At 37.3% G+C, this 19,983-nt stretch overlaps 1 protein-coding gene across 1 annotated transcript in view; it reads right to left on the reverse strand.

Annotated features, from left to right (window-relative positions):
* Window positions 1-19,983, reverse strand: part of NOL10 (nucleolar protein 10) — a 52,742-nt gene that overhangs the window by 20,180 nt on the left and 12,579 nt on the right. The window contains exons 12-13 of the mRNA XM_030489673.1: window positions 18,276-18,342; window positions 12,611-12,663 (exon numbers count right to left, since the gene is read on the reverse strand). Coding sequence (XP_030345533.1) covers window positions 12,611-12,663; window positions 18,276-18,342 — 120 coding nt within the window. The remainder of the gene's footprint in view (window positions 1-12,610; window positions 12,664-18,275; window positions 18,343-19,983) is intronic.

Here is a 19,983-nt window from a genome sequence, read left to right on the forward strand (position 1 = left end):
TATTTTTGAAGGTTTCGGCAACCAGTCCTACACAGGTGAACTGAATAGTTGATCTTCTCTTCTCAGGGAGTCAAAACAGGTTCCAAAATCTATTTTCCAGGATGTTAAACAGTAAGTCCCTGGAAGATTTCATACAAGGCAGTGATAAACTCTTCAGTTTAAATAAGTTTAACTTTTCAGCTGTAAATAAGATGTCAAAATATATTAAGACTCAACCAGCAGAAACTCCTCCCAACCCTCACTGATGTATTTTAGCAAGCAAAAATATGCAAAATGTTCACAGACAGCATAAATCAGATTTGAAAACACTTAACTAGAATTTGCTAAGTTTACACTGCCTGAAATCCCTTTAGAAGACTAACTTAGTGTACGTGGACATCATTCAACAGAACACTTCCAGAAGGTTTGGAAAGCAAGAAGTATTAACTGCCGTAGCTGTACAAGAGAATAATATGCAGTTTCACAGAAACTTCAGTTTCAAAAATTAATACTGTGATGCCGTATCATGCCATAGCACAGTAACACAATAAAAAATAAGTATGAAAATACATATTGCATCACTGCTCTGTCATAATCATAGAATAGTTAGGGTTGGAAAGGACATTAACATCCTGCCATGGCCAGATGCATTATAGAAGTAAAACTTTATTCAAAAAAGAAAAAAAATATTCAAATTGTTTGTTGTGGTACCTTCTATGGATTTAGACTGTAAGACCTTTACCAGGCAGCAGAAATGTACTAGCTAAATCATTCCCTGCTATACTATTTGAATAATGTTGATTACAACAAAAGTAGCATATTTTAAGGCCTTCAACAGAGTTCTCAATACAATGTATTGTGTAAAATTACTAAGATAAGAACTTTAACAACTGTAAGGCAAGACAGAAACTAGCTAATGAGAAAGATTTAATGTCAAAAGGTGTGTTACTGAACAGAAAGCAGGTTACAAGTGAAGCTCCAAGGACCATCCTATTAAATATTTGCAGTAAGGACTGTCATATACAGTAGCAAAATGCCTATAAAATCTGCTGATGACAAACTGACACACAAGAAGGGTCAAAATCTCTCAGGGAAAAAAGCTACCTTGAAAACTAAGATTCTGGAAATTGGATGAAATGTATAGCCAATTGCTATTAGCTGTAAAGAAGAGGACAAAAACACACTAACTGTATATACTATATATATATACTCAAGACAATAAAACAGTCCTAGAGGGCCATTACATTAGTCTAGGATAGGAATAATGACTCAATGGAGACATCTTGTACAACTCCAGGCAATAACATGAATGCAAACTGTAGCACATACATACATTTTGTTTGAGGGGTTTTGCTTAGTTGTTTTTTAATCAAATGGCACAACAAAAAAGCATTTTAAACTTTTAACAGGACACATTTGCTGGAGAAAGCAAATGCACATCGATGCACGCATGTTCTCAGCTTCAATCAGCATGGGAGAAAGGAGATTACAGAAGGTCTAATGAGGGAGGAGAAAAAAAAACCAGGTGATCCCTGGGGTGTGGGCAGTGATTGAAATGTGCAATTGCGTTTTAAACGTAATTAGCTCCCTAATTGCATAGCCAAGTTCAATTAATGCAATTACATGAGTAATTAATTACTATTCATTTTAAGAGTATTGTTTTCAATGTTTTATTCCCTAATTTTAAGAATTAGACAGATCTCAATATGTAATAACTTTGAAAAGTTTCCATCTATACACATTGAAAAAGCAAGAGAAGAAAGAACACCTTGTTGCACCTTGTTAAGTCAAGGTTAATTCAATTGCAATTGGTAACTCTCAAAAAATCACATGGATTATTTCTAACTTGTAGAGATGAAAAGCTGCAGCTCTCCATCCCCATTTCTTCATCCCCGGGCTTCAGTCATACCCAGCCTAAGAGCTTCAGAGAGCCCAGGAGATTAGCTTGTGTCAGAAAGGAGCCTTGGGATCACATTACCTTGTTATGTTTTTATCCGCCACGTTTCCATATACAGCATTTGCCTTAGCAACCAACGTGCTCCCAACAATTTGTGATTTTGAATTTTATTCTGCCATTCTTTTCTAATCTACTTTCTTTCCCATGAATGCTCTACAATCAACTTCAATTGCGCCCTGTTAATCTCATGAGTAATTCCATTTAACGTACTGAATAAAATTCTTTAATTCCCTAAATTAAATGGGTTTTGGGAATAAACTCCAAGCACCTCTCTCATATTTTCATTTTTCGTAATTTCATGCTTTCATTCACCCTACATGATATGGTGTAGATTTGATGCTTTTATGGCCATCAAGTACAGCTATGGCCAGGAGAGACTGAATAGCACGTTATTCCTTTTCGGCATACTACTGACAACAGCGTTGCATTTGGTTTTAAGCCCACACACTCATAAATTTTACTGAACTATACAATGAATTGGCTCTCTCAACCTAACTCCAGCACATCCAGACATTTTTGGCGGATTCATTAATCAGAGAGGTTGGTTTTCCTACCTTTCACTATGCTACGGTAGCTGCCAAATCAACTATGTGGAGGTTTTACTCTTCAGAAAGCATGTTGAAGGAAATGTTGCTTTTAAGACCTTCCCAGTGTTAAACAAAAACTGCTGCAGGAACTTGCACACATCTTCTAGGAATGAGATAGATACTAAATCTTTCAGCCCTGGTAGTTATCAGATAGTAAGTACTTCCAGCCCTGGTAGTTATCAGACAGTAAGTACTTCCAGCCCTGGTAGCTATCAGATAGCAAGTACTTCTTTTTCTAATCCTAAACAGTTTGGCTTTATAGTGTGGTTTGGTATTTTTATCTCGTATTCTCTGGTCTGACAGGTATTATAGTCAGTTAACTAGTCACAGGTCTGCTCTCATTGTGTCGTCTTGGTAAAACCATCCTCTTTCAAAGAAGGCAATGGTCCTCTTGCTACTGCTCATAATGTTGGGGAAAAAATGCCCTCCAAGATACTAACAGCAAATAACTTTCTAGCAATCAAAGTTACTCCTTAGAACTGTAAATAAGGTTAGCAGAATAGTTCTCTTCATCACAAGACAGGAAGAAAATGGGACACTTTTCATATCATCTACAACTTACCAGTCGTAGCATTAAGAGTAAGGAGTCTGATGCTTACACCAGTGTCCCTATCATGTTCTGACATGCTAACATATATGAAAGATAAACCCTTGTCACTATTGCTATGGATGTTTTAATTTATCAGATTCCCTACACATTTTAGATCTTTAGATAACTGGAGCTGAGACAATTTGAGGTCAGAAAAATAGACAGAAACTTGAAGCAGGAGCCACTATTTTCACATTAAGTCAACTCATCAAAATGAAGCTCAAGAGGTAAGAAGAGAGTGGCCTCTCAAAGAATAACCTGCTTCAAGCACTTTTCTGTAAATATCAGCTGGACATGAATTAGAAGTTCCTGAAAGTCTGTTCTTATTCTAACATAGCAGTTTTTATCGCATATCTGCTGTAATAATAGAGGCACGTAGGTAAGTTACTTAAATACTGTGCAATAAATTCAGCTGACACTCACTTCACATGATGTATTTACCTGTGAACATCTGCTGATGGATGTTTCTTTATCCATGAAAATAAAAGGTGCAGATCAGGTATGATCTGCAGATCTAATGCCTTGCTAACAATAAAAGGTAGCAACCACGCTTTACTTCAGCCATCCACCCCTCCCATTCCATACCACATCTGACTACATGCTCTTATGAATTCGCTTGCATAGGTTCTGGTATTCGTTAGGCCTTTCATGAAGCCAATGTCACTGTTCAGTGACTCAATGTCACTGACAATGTTCAGTGACTCAATGACAATGTTCAGTGACTCAATGTCACTGAACTCGCACAACCCCCATGACAAACACAACACCTCCACATTTTATATGAAGTTTAACAAAAAACCCCTAACCTTTCCCTATCACAGTACTTTCTGAAGAATAAATCTCTCACAAAGCTCTCCCCCTGTCCTTAACAACTGTGACTGCAGGGGAGACAGATAAGGCAATGGCAAGTGGGAGACTTCATAAATGACTTGGCCTTTTTCTTATATAAGTAGAAAACTTCTACACAGCTCCTACCTGTTCCAACACAATCAGAAATCTGTTTGTTAAAATATAACAGCATTTCTTGCAATACTAAGAGCATAAGCCACCAATGGACAAAAATTCCACTACTAATAGAGATGTAACATGTATATTGATTTTAGTGTGTACATAACAGCCTCTGATTGCAATCTAAATTAACAAGTATGAAGAACCAAGAATAAGCCAGAAACGTAAAATCCTGGCATGTTCCCTTCTCCATTTCTCTGACGGGCCAGGAGAATTCCCAACTGTCACACTATGCAGGGACTTTTGTCCTCTTGTGCTTTTAAGTAGCTGGGAACAACAGGGAACAACTCTCACAGTACAAGCCAAATGCCAAGGAACTTTACAGCATCTTTACAGTCATGAAAACAAAACTTACTGTTCTGGAGTTCAGAGCATGTCCTGCATTTTCGGGAATTATGAGGGATGCGACAGATATAAAGGCAACAGCAAATCCAACTGTACTGGAGATCTAGGACCGTGTGAGCTTTGTAATAACTCTCTATCATGTCAGCTTAATTTCTCCTTGCGAACCTGAGAGGAAGACTGCTTTGTGAGTTTATACAACTACTGCCAGACAACACAAAAGGAAGGAAAGGCAACTACCTGTTGGGAACCTGCAACTCCTCCAGTCAGACAGTGAAGATAACCTCAGTATAAACCAACCTACTCTTCCCAGAGCATAATGCTAGAGAGAAGAAATTTTACAGAATTTAGGAAATAACATCTTTCAAATATATATTTGAAACCTTTCATATATTTGACGGTTTTATTTACCTCTCAGATTTGTGTGATAGAAATCTTAAATCCTCACGTTTGTTACTGTGTTTATATGAAATAGTCATAACTCACAACAGATTTTGTTTGCTACTGAATGCAGCTCAAAATATGACAATAGAGTAAGTCCCAAGTCACTTGCCTCTGCTTTCAAACATAATGAAATACTTACCTGAAATTATCACATAGAGAAAATTCTCATGAGCTTTGTATCTTTTCTGAAACAAAAGCTAAGAGACATTATTATTACATACTAGTAGACCATAGTATAGTACAAAACCTCCTTTCAGCAATTACATCTTTTCATTACCTGTGACTGCTTTTCTCTTCATTGACTGATGCTGAGTAACTGCATCTATATTTTCAGAAACAAGTGAAGAATAGATGGCCCAAAGGAAGGAACAAATGCAACTTAAGTAATAAAAAATACCTTTCAGATACTCAAATGATTAAATTTTCTACCACTTAAAAAGGGGAAAACACTCCTCCCTCAAAACCTGTTTTCTTAAAATACAAACTGATGAGCAGAGGGTCCCATACTACCAATTGCTTAAGAAAGTCAGAGCACTAAAAGTCATCTGAGTCTATCAACTAGCATAGCAATGACCTGTTATAATTCAATAGAACTTCTGCTTTTAAGAGTTTTCTCCTTTGCCCTATGAAGAATATGACGTAAACTATAAGGAAGTACTGACTTAACAGTCAGCATGTTGCTGTATCTAAAAAGTGCTGCCTATCATACTATCATCTACAACTGCAGCAAACAGGGATCATACACCTTCATAATCTAAACATGCTATTGAACTACTACATCATCAGCAACAAAAAAACATCTAAAACAAGTTTTACAGGAAGATCAGAAAGTGTTTCCTGATTATTGCATGATGGTGTTTTCCTTCTATATATGTGTGATAAATGGTACAGTGTCTTGCAGCCAGTGCATGGGAAATGGAGGATATCCTTTGCTGGGAGTAAGCCCAGCGTGTTATTTTTCTGTTTGAAAGTGTTTAGGTCAAAGTAGGAAGCTCACATTTCTGTTTGTGAAGATAAACAACTTTTTTCCTATGCTTGTAAATACTGTGGCTAGGTAATGTATCATTCACCAGACATTCTTTTTATATTGTTTGCACAATATTCTGCGTAAAGGATTAGACTTCTGGATGGAAAACACAGTTCTAAAAGACTGATACAACAAAACTCAGAATTAGTTTAAAGGCCAAAGATGCACTCAAATGTCTTTTTATTAATGGAAAGTTTTTTTTCTTTTAATGCTTGGCAGCCCCAAAGCACAACTATAATATGCTACTTCATAACAATCCTACTTTCCACTCATTTCACAGTTCTCAAAATGAGCAAACGAAGGTTAAGACCAAGACTTCCTATTTTACATCACAGCTACTGTATTTTTATTTTACAACATTTTTTCCTAGGGAATGAAACATTTTTCTACACTACATACTGTTTCAGCAAAGGGGAAAAAAATAAATGAATAAAATCAAAGAATCTCTTAGCATAATTCAGTTAGTTCAGTTCCATGGCTGCGCTGAAGGAGATGAACAACTGTCTTCTAAAAAAAATACAGCCTCACCATAGGATCTCCAAGATAACAACTGAGGCAGCATTAACCCAGAATGACCTAATTCTGCCAATCAGAAAACATGAAAACATCCTAAAATAAATCAAAATTTCACACTCTAGCCTACTCTGTTCTATTAACGCCAAAATCCCAGCCACAGATCTAAAAAGAACTGCATCATTTGCTTCATAGCTTTCACCATCCAGAAGCCAAAAATCAGTTCAGAAGATCTTGCTGTAACTTTAACAGCACTCATAAACCGTTTGAACGACAGCTGACTGTACAGAACATTGGTCCTAAGGGCATGAAGCACAAGGTGTGGGTAGGTGTTTTTCTCTAATTGCATCCCCTTCATATAAAGACCCAAGAGAGAAGAGAAGACAATTAGTAGATTCCAAAATAATTGAAGTATGAGTAGGTAAGTCTTAGAGTGATAAAATTATTCTGAAAGGCTGTGACTGTAGAGGTAAGTGTGGAGTATGCCACATGTGAGAAACCTCCCATATCTTTTAAAGTGAAAAATGATAGTCTGTAAGGATAGATATCTGATCATCATAACCCCTTGTGAGAATGCTGCCACCAGACCAACAGAAATTACCAACCGATTTCAGATAAATGCTTTTTCTGTCTGTGAGTGAACCGAACACAACTCTTTGGTCAATTCAGTCACAAATAGGTTTAGAGGCAGCTAACCTGGAAGCCTACAATCGAACCAAAGCGTGTTCATCCTTAATTTACAATCCAGAACTGTTCAAAACTAGTACCAAGAAAAAAAACAAGAGGATGAACTAAGGTCTGAAAAACTGCCTTCATTGCTTTTTCCTTCAGTGCAAGTTCCCTCTACGGATTTGTTTTATCAAATATCCAGTGCATCAAATGAAGACAGATAAACTAGTAGAATTTGGTGTCTTAATCTGTGATTACGTTATTTTAGCATTAGCTACAACGGAAAAACTAGCTTCTAAATTTTTCTATAACTTTTTTTTCTAAATCTAAGGATTTTTTTTTTTTTTTTAAAGAATGAGCATTTTTGAGGCATATTTGTAAGAAGATGGTGATAAAGAGTAATTAAACCAGGCAAGTAGAGGACCTAAAAGATGGAGAAATGAAATAATTTCAAATGTCATGTAGGAAAGGAAAATAGTACCAGGAATAGCTGGTTTAGTTCAAAAGTCACCCAATTTGAAGAGGACAAAATTCATAAATATTTCTTGCAATAGAGATCCACACATCCAAAGCGGGTATTGTATTAGAAACCAGACTCATTTCAAAGATATTCTTGGAGAAACTGAATCATTGAGTAGGCAAGAAATACTTGTCCTTGAAACATTTCCAGTTTATAACTCCAACAACCCTGAACAAGGAGCGTGCTAGGATATCCAATGATTTTCCAAAACCACCTGAAAAGAAGCCAGAGACGCTCCAGGATTTATTTTTTCTTAAAGAGCTTAATATCTTCTCTACACCAAAAGTACATTGCTTCTAGCCTCAACAGGGAGTTTTCTGCCAAGACTGCAGGAAAGTAAAAAAAATCCAGGACACAGAATATTACACTCAATTAATTACACACTTAATTGCTCTCTTAACAGCCTAATGAATAGAACAAGTTTCAGTTTCAGTATGTATATGTAGCCCAAAGTTTCAAGTCCAATAAAGGAGACGGGACTGATTTGAAATGTCTGTGCTAAGATCAGACATGTTCGGGTAACCAGTAGTAAACACTCAGAATAAATAACCCATGCTTTCCACCCTGAGCTAACATGTAGGTTGTTTTCTGTACAACCTGAAAAGAGAACATTATGTGTCAGGGAAGCTGACAGCCTCAATTAAACTTAAGAGCGCCTGGCTCATCTTAGATCCCAGGCCAGTGGACCACCATGTGTCTGTCAGTGGATCTTCTTACTTTCTTCACTTCTTTGGCCAGGACCTGGTTGCACTATTGACTCAACTTATGTTTCTGAGCCAGTAGTCTGAAAAGTATCCCAAGGCACACACAACTTTCATTTCAACCTTCCTGAGGCACACATCAAAGCGATATACCAGGAAGCCAGCTGGCAAGAAGTAGGTTCCAAATGTTTGCATAAACTGCAAGTTAACTATTAAGCTATTGGCAAACAGCCCAATTCCAGTCAGAGGCACTCGCCCTCATTAAAGCCCAACAAAATAAAACAAAAACAAAGTCTCTAAGCTAAGCCACTCAAGATGTTACCTATGTAAAACAAATATTTCATTTTAATGGTCAGATTCAATTCAGCTATACTCACTCTCTGCACTATGTATCTGCATAAGGCATCTTGCCATTCAAAAGCAAACCTGCCTGTCCTTTCTAGCAAACCAAAAATCACCTTCTTTTCCCTCTATTAACAGCTTCACAAAAGAAATAACTGATGGGGGGGGGGAGGGTACCATTTTCCTTTTTTCAAGAAACACATAGTTGTCTCAGACATTCCTAGTCTCAAATATCATACCTACCTTGTTGAAAATTCTGCAGGAAAAGCTGATGCATGCCATTTCATTTACAGACAATATTATGATACCTGTTGTCAACTCTTTTATAATCCTGAAGTTCAAGACACAGTCATTTTTTGGTTTTGCAATGGAAATTTAGCTTTGGCATTAACAATGGAGAGAATGGGCACATGTACACAGATAATTCAGTCAGACATGAGCTCAGTCAGACCGTACTCCAAGCTGGCCGGACTCGAGCCAGCTCTCGTTCACAAGCCATGTAACAGCACTGTGCCCACACTAATAAAACCTGCTGAGAAGCAGGGTATATTAGGCTGGGCACAGTCCTACACTGTCTGGCCAATTTCAATCAAGGACAGAGGATGCTGGGTCTGTCTGTACCCATCGTGTAGGACTCTGAATTCTGTGCGTATCTTCTTCTGAAGATTTTATTTCTTATGTTGTAAATTAGAGGGCTAGTGCACATCACCATACATTTGAGGTTTTAAGTATCTGCCTTGACCATAACCATGATAACTCCTTGTAGCTGTTCCAATGAAGACTTAGAAAAAGAGAATACTTACTGGCACTACAGGGCAATGACGGGCTAGGGCAATTGAATGGATTCTATTTACACAAAAGTACTCCCAAGAGCTCTGAAACATAACTGTCCTTTCTAGTAGTACCATTTCCCCAAAGCATTTATTCTGTTGTGGAATTCAAGAACTAAGTTCTTGTCAACATCTCAAAAACAGAGAACACATTATAAGTAGTATTCACATCTATCTCAAAGTAAACAAACAAATAGAAAATTAAGCTATTCATTGGAAAAACAATGAATCCTAGTGGTTAGAAAAAGCCAGAAAATGAAATTATGAAAAGAGATCAGGTAATACAACAAATCACTAGTTCTTTAAAGTTTTGCTCCAAAGACACATGCAACTAAACTCATCTTTGCCCATGCAAGGAAATTTACTCAGTGTTCCAAGGATGGAAAAAACCCATGTATTAGTAATCTACTGACACAGAAACCCAAGGACAGGTGTGCATCTCTGAGCTCAAATAACTAGCCCGAAAGATCAAGGTATAAAATTGTAACATGAACACGTTAATAACATCAAGTCTTCCTTAATAACAAATGCCCTGGAGCAGCTTAAAGCTGACACGACTTCGCCATTTTATATTTCCTTCATTTAAAAAGGAGATTAAAAAACCAAAAGCAGATTTAGTGAGCTACATACTTGATTTGTAGGAAATGCAGTAAGAAACCCTTCAATTAGACAACACTATCTGTCCCAGCCCATTCTGTTTTATCCATGAAAAGGCAGACAGGGTAAAAAAGCCAGTTACGAGACTGAGAGACTTCTGTCTCTATTTCAGAGTAACTTCTCAATACCTTTAACTTTTCTGTTGTCTAAAATAAGCATCCCGTGTTTTGAAATGAACTACAGATTGTTGAATACTTATTGTATTTAAGGTATTTTCAGCAGCCTTCAATCTCAAAGCCATTGATGTGAACTGGAAAAGTCTAGCTTACGCAAAAAGCAAATTTAATCTGGGCAGTAGCCTTAGAATCAAATTGTAAGTTTTCTTATGCACAATAGTATTTCAACAATAGAACTCATAGTTGGATTTATGCTTTAACAGTCATCATTTGAGTCCACTTGTATACTCATGTGTTACTGTGAATGCAAAACCCATAAAAAGGGAGACTGAGGTACCAATAATCAGAGAACAGCGACAAAGGAGGAAGGTTTAAGGAAAGACCTGTGTTATTTCTCATTAGAATAGCCTGCATGCTGCAAAAATACTAGATAGTATTAGTCAGTATTTAGGTTTGCAATAATATCTGCGAAGTATAAGATCTAAGATCTAACATAGATTGTTTACCTTTCTTGGGTAAAATTACTTATCTGACTTCAGGAAGATGAATCCGGTATTCACAGAGGATTTTATGAAAGTAAGATTTTTGAGAGAGTAAAAAAAAAAAGCATTCTTCATTTTGATTTACAGTATGTGGAAGAATACTCAAAATAATATTGGCTAGAACAAGTTCTAACATTCATTGCTGGTGACAACCAAGACAACGAAACAATTTTTTGGCTAAGCAGCAACACTGGATATGTACCTGCAATGTACTATAGGTGTAAAGTCCATACATCATGCACACCTGCATAAGAAAAAAAATCTCAGTGCACAATTTTCAGAGAGAAGCTGAACCTTACCCTTAGTGACAGAAGGAATGCTTTTTCCGTCTGAGTTACTTAAATTGAGTAACTAGTCCATTCAAGTTTAAAAAACTAAACAGACTTTGAAAATATGGGAGTTTATCTTTCTCAATCCATTAGTTAAAAAGACAGATAAAAGAATGCTCGTAGTTACTCTCCAAAACCTTACAAAGGACAAGGTGAATAGAAACAAAGTCTTCAGCTTCTAACTACAGCTAAAACTTTGTCTTACATACAAAAACATTTGTTGTCCCCCCACCACTTGTTATCCAAAGCATTGAACAACTCCAGTCCACATAAGTTGGTTAGAGCTGAATTAGAAACATAAATAATTTACATCCAAAGAACAGCCTAATATGACACACAAAGAACTCATATAAATTTTTACCTTTAAGGGCAAAAACCTAGTAATACAAGAAAGGATAACCAGACCATAGAATTGTTTAAAGGGATATGCTGTTGTGTTTAGACATGTACATATAACAGGTATATAGCGTCTACTCCACAAAGAAAGATATAAACTGATGAATCTCTGTATTAAAATGTAATCAAGATCATAGAGGGAACATAGGGACAACCCAGAAATAAACTAAATTAAAATTAATTTTAAACTTATTATTTGAAGGAAGACTTCTTCACTGATTTAAAAAAAAGGCAAAATATGTATTTCAAAATTAACAAATTTTATCATTTGTCTAGAATGTGAATAAAACTACTCAAGTGTACATATTTTTAAAGTCTGGTCAGACACTCTGCATGTAACAATCACATATATATCCTATGATTTATCTCCTACCAGGCCAAAAATAAAAACCCTAGTGAATGCACTGCAGAATTGAAAACAAAAAAAGAGTGAAACGCATGCATAATTTTCTGTAACATTCCCTAACACCAGGCAGCTTGCTCTTAAGTCTCCTAAAACCAACCTGCAGAGATACAACATAGTTAACCTACAGTTAAGCCTTTCAAGTGAAGAATTTCTCAAGAGAAAAGCTACAATTCAAGTAGGGTATTGCGCAGAAGCTACGGACACCAGCTGTACTTGAAGCCACACAATAACATTTCTTTGTCAGAACAGAGAAGAATATTTACTGCCATGACTATGTAACTATACACTGCATATTAAAAGACAGTAATGAAATATTTCACAATAAAGCAAAATTATTGTCTTGAAAGTAAGCTATGTGGTCCCTACTTAGAAATCTTTTCTGATCAGCTACCTTTTCTGGGCAAAGCTCCCTTTGAATTTCCTACTGCCACTAGCCAGTTTTGGAACTGGTAGCATAAGGCAAATTACACGTTGTTTTTTTAGTAATTCCATATGTTACATTAATAAAATATGGCTGGCTTAAATTTACTTTATCATGAGAAATCAGAGAATGTAGATGTGAATTTGCGTAAGTAATTTTCCAACATGAATACTTGAATGGCACCAAACAACTGAGTTTTAAAAAAGCAGTATCAGCAACAATTTGTCTTACTTACTGGTATATAATAGATATTCATTTTAGGGGCTTCATTGGCAGTCATTAGCATTCCTAAAAAGAGATTTCCACATTTAAAAAAAACTGGTCACAAAAGGATAACACTATTTTTTAAATATTTATACATATAAAACTTGAGACATTTAATTCACCTTTTTTTAGATTTGCACATTGGACTTAAAATATTTTTACAGGAAAAGAAATCGAAAAAATGGAAAATTTGATGGCACAAGAAGAAAAATATTAAAAATATTAGAATGGCAACCTGAGTATTTGTAAGGAAAGAACTCTTCATAGGTTAGGGGAGTAGGGGTGAAATCACATTACCTGTAGCTCATACGGTACATATTCTTGCCCTGCAATGGAACAGCTAATTGGGATCTATAATCAATTGTTGCATTAAATGCTAAGGTATGAAAGGTCTGATAGCAACACAGTTAACAAGCTTCATTTCCTACACATTTATCCCCTTTTGTGCTCTATCTTAACTGCCCAGCACCACTTCAAGCCACACTAAGTCTTGACAACCGTGGGCTGCCAATTTTCACACCAAATTTAAACAGTTCATCCCATAATACTGTTTAGAACAAATCCAGTTAGTATTGCACTTAAAACCTATCTTAGGCATAGACTTGTATTATGAATACAAGGGGGTTTTGGGATTGGTTTTTTTTTTTTTTGCTTTGTTTTAAACCACACACCTACAGTCTAAACAAATTCATAAATCTTAACATGGGTTACACCTTTGTCCATATTTCATCTTAGGAAACCAACACAAGAGTAGTTTCTCAACACGAAATGAGAGACAGGATATTGTGGCTTCAAATGCAGTAATATTAGTGATATTAGCCAACAGGGGCAAAAGTAAAACTTGAAATGTCTATGAACATACCCAAGAAACACCACAAATAAGGGCTGTAAATATTCTGAATACAAAAAACTACTGGAGAAATACTAAAATCTGTGGAAAATCTCCAACTACCACAAGACTTCATGTGAGCTCAAAACGAGAAATACCCTCAATTTCCCTCCACATAAGAGAATAGTAAGGACATTTGGCACATACTTTGACATTTATCTCAACTTTTTATTTCAAACATAGCTGATCACCAGGTAATACAAGAAATGGAATATGAAGAAAAGAGCAATCAAGTTAGATAACATTCTGATCTAAAAGTACTCAAACATATGCCACTGAGACTATGAATAATTGGGTCAATTACTACACACCCAGAAGGCAGAAATATAATTTACACCCAACTAGAGGAACGCAATTAACATGGGTGGAGTAATCCTTCCTACCTAATCCTTTTATTAAAAATACACAATGCAGCTGGACTTAAAATGTCAGAAAAAAGGGGGCTTGCTTTCCTGGCAAAGCAAGGAATTTGTGAAAGCTTAGTCAGCAAACTGAGGCTAAAAACCATATATGGAAAGGTCTGCAGGCAATTTAAGGAAAAAACAAGAATTTACAGTATATACATATATATAGACACACACACAATGTACTATAGCCTAGTATATAGGTTACCAGCTCTCATAACACATCAGCATGCTCACTACTGTTTCAGGAGACAAAACATTTCTCCACTGACTTAATATGAGTCACTAGAAATAAAAGGACAGAAATTAATTCTGCAGGTGCTTCAAAGATGACAGTAAAGGGAAAACCTCCTCTTTGAGAGTCTTCCACCAATAATTAAAGGAGGCAAAACCAGACTTTGGAACAGTACATGGGTGTATACTACAGGCAAAATAAAAGAATAACAAAAAAAAAAAAGGAACAACTCTGTGAACAGAGAAGTCTACTCCACACATTTTCATTGTTTCAGCTTGTTAGTTTTAACCAATTTTTATGGGAAGAGAGACCACACCCTAACAAACTACACAGCAGCCTAGTTTGATCACTTTAAAACGGAAATAAATGAGAACTCTTCTGTTTCAGAGGAGATGTTTTAATAAAACCATCTTTGGAAAGCTGTCTGCAATATAGTATCATCACTTTAAAGGAATGAAAACAAGAATATGAAGTGACAGTAAAGGGGAGAAGCAGTTTTAAAAATGCACAGTTTTAACTTAAGAATTTGTTTTCCAGTAATTAAAACAAATGAGGCACAGATTTCTATACCCCGAAGATGCTGCTGAATTTCATTTATATTCTACAACTTAACTGAAGCTGAGTCAAGTACGCTTACACTACTCAGTAAGTGTAAACCTTTCTTCCCCTAGCCCCATTCTGTGCATGTGTGTTCAGAGAAGAGAGATCCACAACTAGTTTAAGACCACACTAAAGTTTGTCACTACGCAGTTTGGTCTAAGATACACAAGGGGTTGCTTCCCATGAGGCAGCAATACCGAAGCTGGTTGGTAAAATAACTAAATTAAAAAAAAACCCAACTACAATAAAACTCACACAAAGCTACTGAAAAAGAATAATTTGATGCAGCCCAGCATACTGGGTTTCTGGGCTGTAAGTACGCACTCCTGGGTCATGCCTATCTTGTCATCCACCAGTACCCCCAAGTCCTTCTCCTCAGGGGTATTCTCAATTCCTTCACGCCCCAGCCTGTATTGATACTGGAGGTTGCCCTGACCCGGCTGCAGGACCCTGCACTCGGCCTTGTTGAACCTCATGTGGTTCACAGGGGCCCACCTCTCAAGCCTGTCCAAGTCCCCCTGGGTGGCTTCCCATCCCTCAGGTGTGTCAACCACACCATCAGCTTGGTGTCACCTGCAAACTTGCTGAGCATGCACTTGAACCCACTGTCTATTTCACTGACAAAGATATTAAACAGCACTGGTCCCAGTATGGACTCCTCAGGGGACACCACTTGCCACTCATCTCCATCTGGACATTGAGCTGTTGCTCACAACCCTCTGGATGCGATCACCCAACCAATTCCTCATCCACTGAACAGTCCACCCATCAAATCCATATATCTCCAATTTAGAGAGAAGGATCTTGTGGGGGACCATGTCAAAGGCCTTATAGAAGTCCAGACAGATGACATCTGTAGCTTTTCCCTTGTCCACTGACATAGTCACTATTTCAGAATATTTTATGTTAGAATGTAACTTCACCTTTCCACTCTTTTTTTTCTTTAATTGTGGCAATGCAGTGTTAAAACTATTTCATAAGGGTGAGATTAGGGTGTGGGCTTTCTGAGCAGCAGTTTCACACCAAGTGTTAAAATATGAGCTAGGCAAACATCTTTTGGGTTTCCTGTGCCATGCTGGCTTCACACACCTTCACCACTGCTCTGAGAATGCTGCAGCACCAATAAAAGCACTGAGCCAGAGCCATACTAGTACATAGATATTATCTGTCCAGCTTTCCATAACTACAAGCTCATATTACTGGAAGTATTTCCTTATTTTCAGATGTTCAATTGTTGTTATTCTTTAAATTCTGAATGAGCATGAGGTGGACCCAGGCATCCTAAATTCTGGAGCAACAGTATTTATGACAAACATGCAATGTGCCACCTATTACCTTAAATTTCTTAATTTCCATTGCAACATGTCCTAGTAGTTTTTCCCTTCTGTCTCCGTATGATTATAAAACACAACCTAGTTCTCATCCCACAACAGTTCTTACCAAAAGAGATCAACCTGCCCCCCTACAGACATGCTCTAAGAAAAACCAGTAAGAAAAACAGAACTGACTTAAGGAGGAGATACGGGACTGGAATGCACAATCTAGATCATCGACACATGAAAAAGTAATGTCCAATAAGCAATATTAGGGAGATACGTGCATTCAATTCTTTGTGCTACAAGATTCTTCCTCCACAGCCTCATGAAAATAATTTCTGCAAAAGCACTAGAGGTATGTCTATGTATCACAGAGGCTACAGTGTCCATAGCTGAGTAACATCCATCCTTGTAGATATTCAAACTTGACTGGTTATGACCCAAGCAACCTGATCAGACTTTGAAGTTACATACAACTTCAACTTTGGCTCTGCTTCAAGCAGGAAATATATGACGCCCAGAGGTCCCTTCCAAACTAAATTACACTAAGATTCTACACTGTCAAATAACTTCTGTTTCACTCCCCGTCATGAGCCCTTTGTTATCAATACTGCATGGATGTTAATTCACTCCTGCACTCTCTTTTGGATCAAATCAATAAGCTCATCAAAGGTGATGCCTGGACGAAGCGCTAAAGATCATTTACTCCAATGACCTCTCTCTCTGTAGCAGCTATGGATGAGAGATCAGGTTTGTCTATATCCATGTTGCACAGCCCACACAGTTACCACACAGTTATTCTCACATACACCCTAATCAACTCACACATAGAACCAGGGCACACAAGACGTATGCTCAGCCCATGCCACAAAGTCCCTGTTTTGGCAGGCTTTAATTCTTTGCTTACATTATTTCTGGCACTTTGATCTGGGAAAAACAAATATATGGAACACAAATAAAAATGGTATCAATGTCTTTTTGAGGGCTCAAAAAGACATTGATCAGAAAAACTTAGCCCAATTCCTAAGTAGGGAAACACCATTCTGCTTCAGAGGGGGCTAAACCTGAGCAGAATGGAAGTGACTTAGTACTTTCATCAGCAAGGTCCTGCAGACCATTACAGTTTTGTGGCTGCATAAGGTCAAAAATGCCTACTACCTCAGCAGGTATCAAGATTTAAGTGCTCATCTTACAGAAAAAGAGAAAAAAAGGACACATTCTTAACTGAAGTTGGCAGAAAAGACAAGTTTTAACTTGTTAGAAATCTCAAACTCACTTATCTACAATCTTGAATTTGAGCTGCTAGTATGAATTGAAGTCCAAGTCGCACTGCCTTCACTGCTACCTCTTTCCAAAAATAAGATAATAACAGTTTGCAACACATGCATTCTCTGGATCAAGAGCTTTTACCCTATGCCATCGTCGTGGCCCTAATTTTTATTTCATCTCTTTCAATACTGCTCTCTAAAATGGAAGTAGGTGTCTCATAGTAGTTAAGAACTAAGTAATTCAGCTCAAGCAAGGAAAATTAAGGTCAGTTGCAATCTGAGGTACAACCAAAGCATACATGCACACACAACCACCATTTTGTAAAACATTTTTACTTGTAAGGTAGGATCTGGAAACTTCGGTTAAAAGTCACCCTCAGTTTTGACCTCTAAATATAATGTTACAAGATGCAACAGATTTGAAAACAGTCACAAAAAGCATACAAATTCGTGCACTTAGGAATCTACTCTTAAAACCAAAGTATTCAGTCTAAGGGAGGGCACCGCAAGTGCTGTATCTAAAACAAGGAAAGACCAAATAGCTGTAAACACTTGTAAAAAATTGTAAACTTGCTGTAAAGAGGTTTTTCCTAGCTCTAGAAAGCAAGCTTTAACTCATCTGGGACTTAGCTGAGACAAAAAGCCAGAATTCCTATTCTTATGAAATGAAACACTTCGGATATTTGAAAGAGCAAAAGAGGTCAACCACTTAATCGACAGCACAGCAGCTTCTAACTGTGAAGAGGCTCCAATCTAATACAGATGCAGAGAAAACAATGACACTAACTGACAACCATTTATTCCTAGCTCTAGGAGGAAAGTAGAACTAATTCGTATCACCTAAACAGAAAAAAAGCCCAGAGCTTGGATTAACACAGGCTTTCCCTTTTGAACTTAATTAAGACATTAATATAGCTAATGTACCTGAATTTGGATACAGGCAGACATCATTGATATCGTATTCTGGCTCCATTGAAGTAAATATCTTCCCCTGAAATTGAAAGAAAATATATTATGAAGCACTCCAATAATTAGATTTAGTAAATCTAAACATTAAGAACGGCCATTATAGAAACTAAGAAATATGATGAAATAAAGATGGAACAGATTTTACAGAACACTAAGATGCTGTTGAAGTATCTGAACGTAATACAAGGAACTCAACATTAAATTTTGTCTCTGATCCGATCTCTTACAAGGAAGTGTAGCCTACTACTTGTCTAGCCTACTAGTTACTGAAGACACAGCAATGTACAATGGCACCTCTATTTTCTCAGCTCATACTTTTGTGTTGAAAATATATGTGTCAGCTTTACTTTATTTTGTGCAAAAGGGGGGTGAGGTCCATAAGCTCCTGGCACATTGTCAGTGTAACTCTCATCTTGTTCAATTCAATGTGGTATCTTTAAACCATTTTATTTTTTGAAATGATGGATTGGGAGTGGAATTAGAGTCTGGAGCTCGGTTCTTCCACCTTGCTCGTGTTACATGAAATATAACTCAGGACTTTGTAAACTCAGTATTAAAGCAGTCTAAATATAAACGTAGTAAAAGCATCCAGTCGCATTTAGCTTAGATCAGAATTGAAGTTATAAAGGTTATTTAAGAAAGAGGTAAAAGCAGGAAACAACAGTCTAAAAAAAAAAAAAAATAAAAAAATAAGAATTGGAACAGAGTCTGAAAAACCCAGACATAATACAGGTGCTCTTATAAGCCAACACACAAGACAGCCAGTAAAGGAAGAGCCTCTAAGAACTGGGCCACAGAATCTGAAGCATGAGAGTACATGCCTACACGGTTCTAAATGAGGGACAGGCACAGAGCAAATTTTGAACCTATTCCTCTTTTTTCTTTCCCTGCAGCAATCCCACCTACCTTTCTGGGCCCTTCCTTTCCCTCCCAGTTACATGCTGTTACCCCACCCACCTCTGGTCTCTCCCCGATGATTAATAGGAGTCCTCCTCCACCCCGGTCTTAGCAGACAAAAGCCTCATGCTCCCCACCCCAAGGCACGTCTCAGCATGGGGCTATTCTGGTATCAAAGCCATATGCTCTCCACCCCGCAGTCTGCCTCTGCAGTTGGTTCCCAGCCAGAGATAGTCAGGAACCAACATCTGGGAGAGGTGGAGCCAGCTGGAACATACTCTAGGAAAGAGTCCAAAGCTATCTTTGCCTTCCAGCAGCGAGAAACCCTCCCTTTTCCCACTGCAGAGGCCACCTGACAAACCTTACAGTGTTTCATTCTCAATAAGGGAGATGTATATACCTAGGAAAAATGGAGAGAGGCCACTGCAGATGTTTTAAATAATAACCAATAATTTATTTGCTCTTTTAAACAATAAAAAAAATAACTGCAGAGAAGCTTACAAAAAACTGCCTGGGATCACAGAAAAAAGAAAAGAGGCTGTTGAAAGATCATGAAGAAGCACGACAATAGAGAAGTGACTGCCTGAAATATTCAAAAAAGTGTCCCTAAACTACAACTACTCTTGATATGTTTCACTGTAAAGCCAGAAAAGCATAGATGGAGCACGTTTTTGAGAAGGAATACAATGACTAACGATAGCCCCTCAAACCAAACAAACCAAGTTACAGCAGTATTACAATGAATCTATGGGGTAACATATTTTGT

The sequence above is a fragment of the Strigops habroptila genome, chromosome 6 (genome assembly GCF_004027225.2).
Source record: "Strigops habroptila isolate Jane chromosome 6, bStrHab1.2.pri, whole genome shotgun sequence".
In the NCBI taxonomy this organism is placed as follows: domain Eukaryota; kingdom Metazoa; phylum Chordata; class Aves; order Psittaciformes; family Psittacidae; genus Strigops; species Strigops habroptila.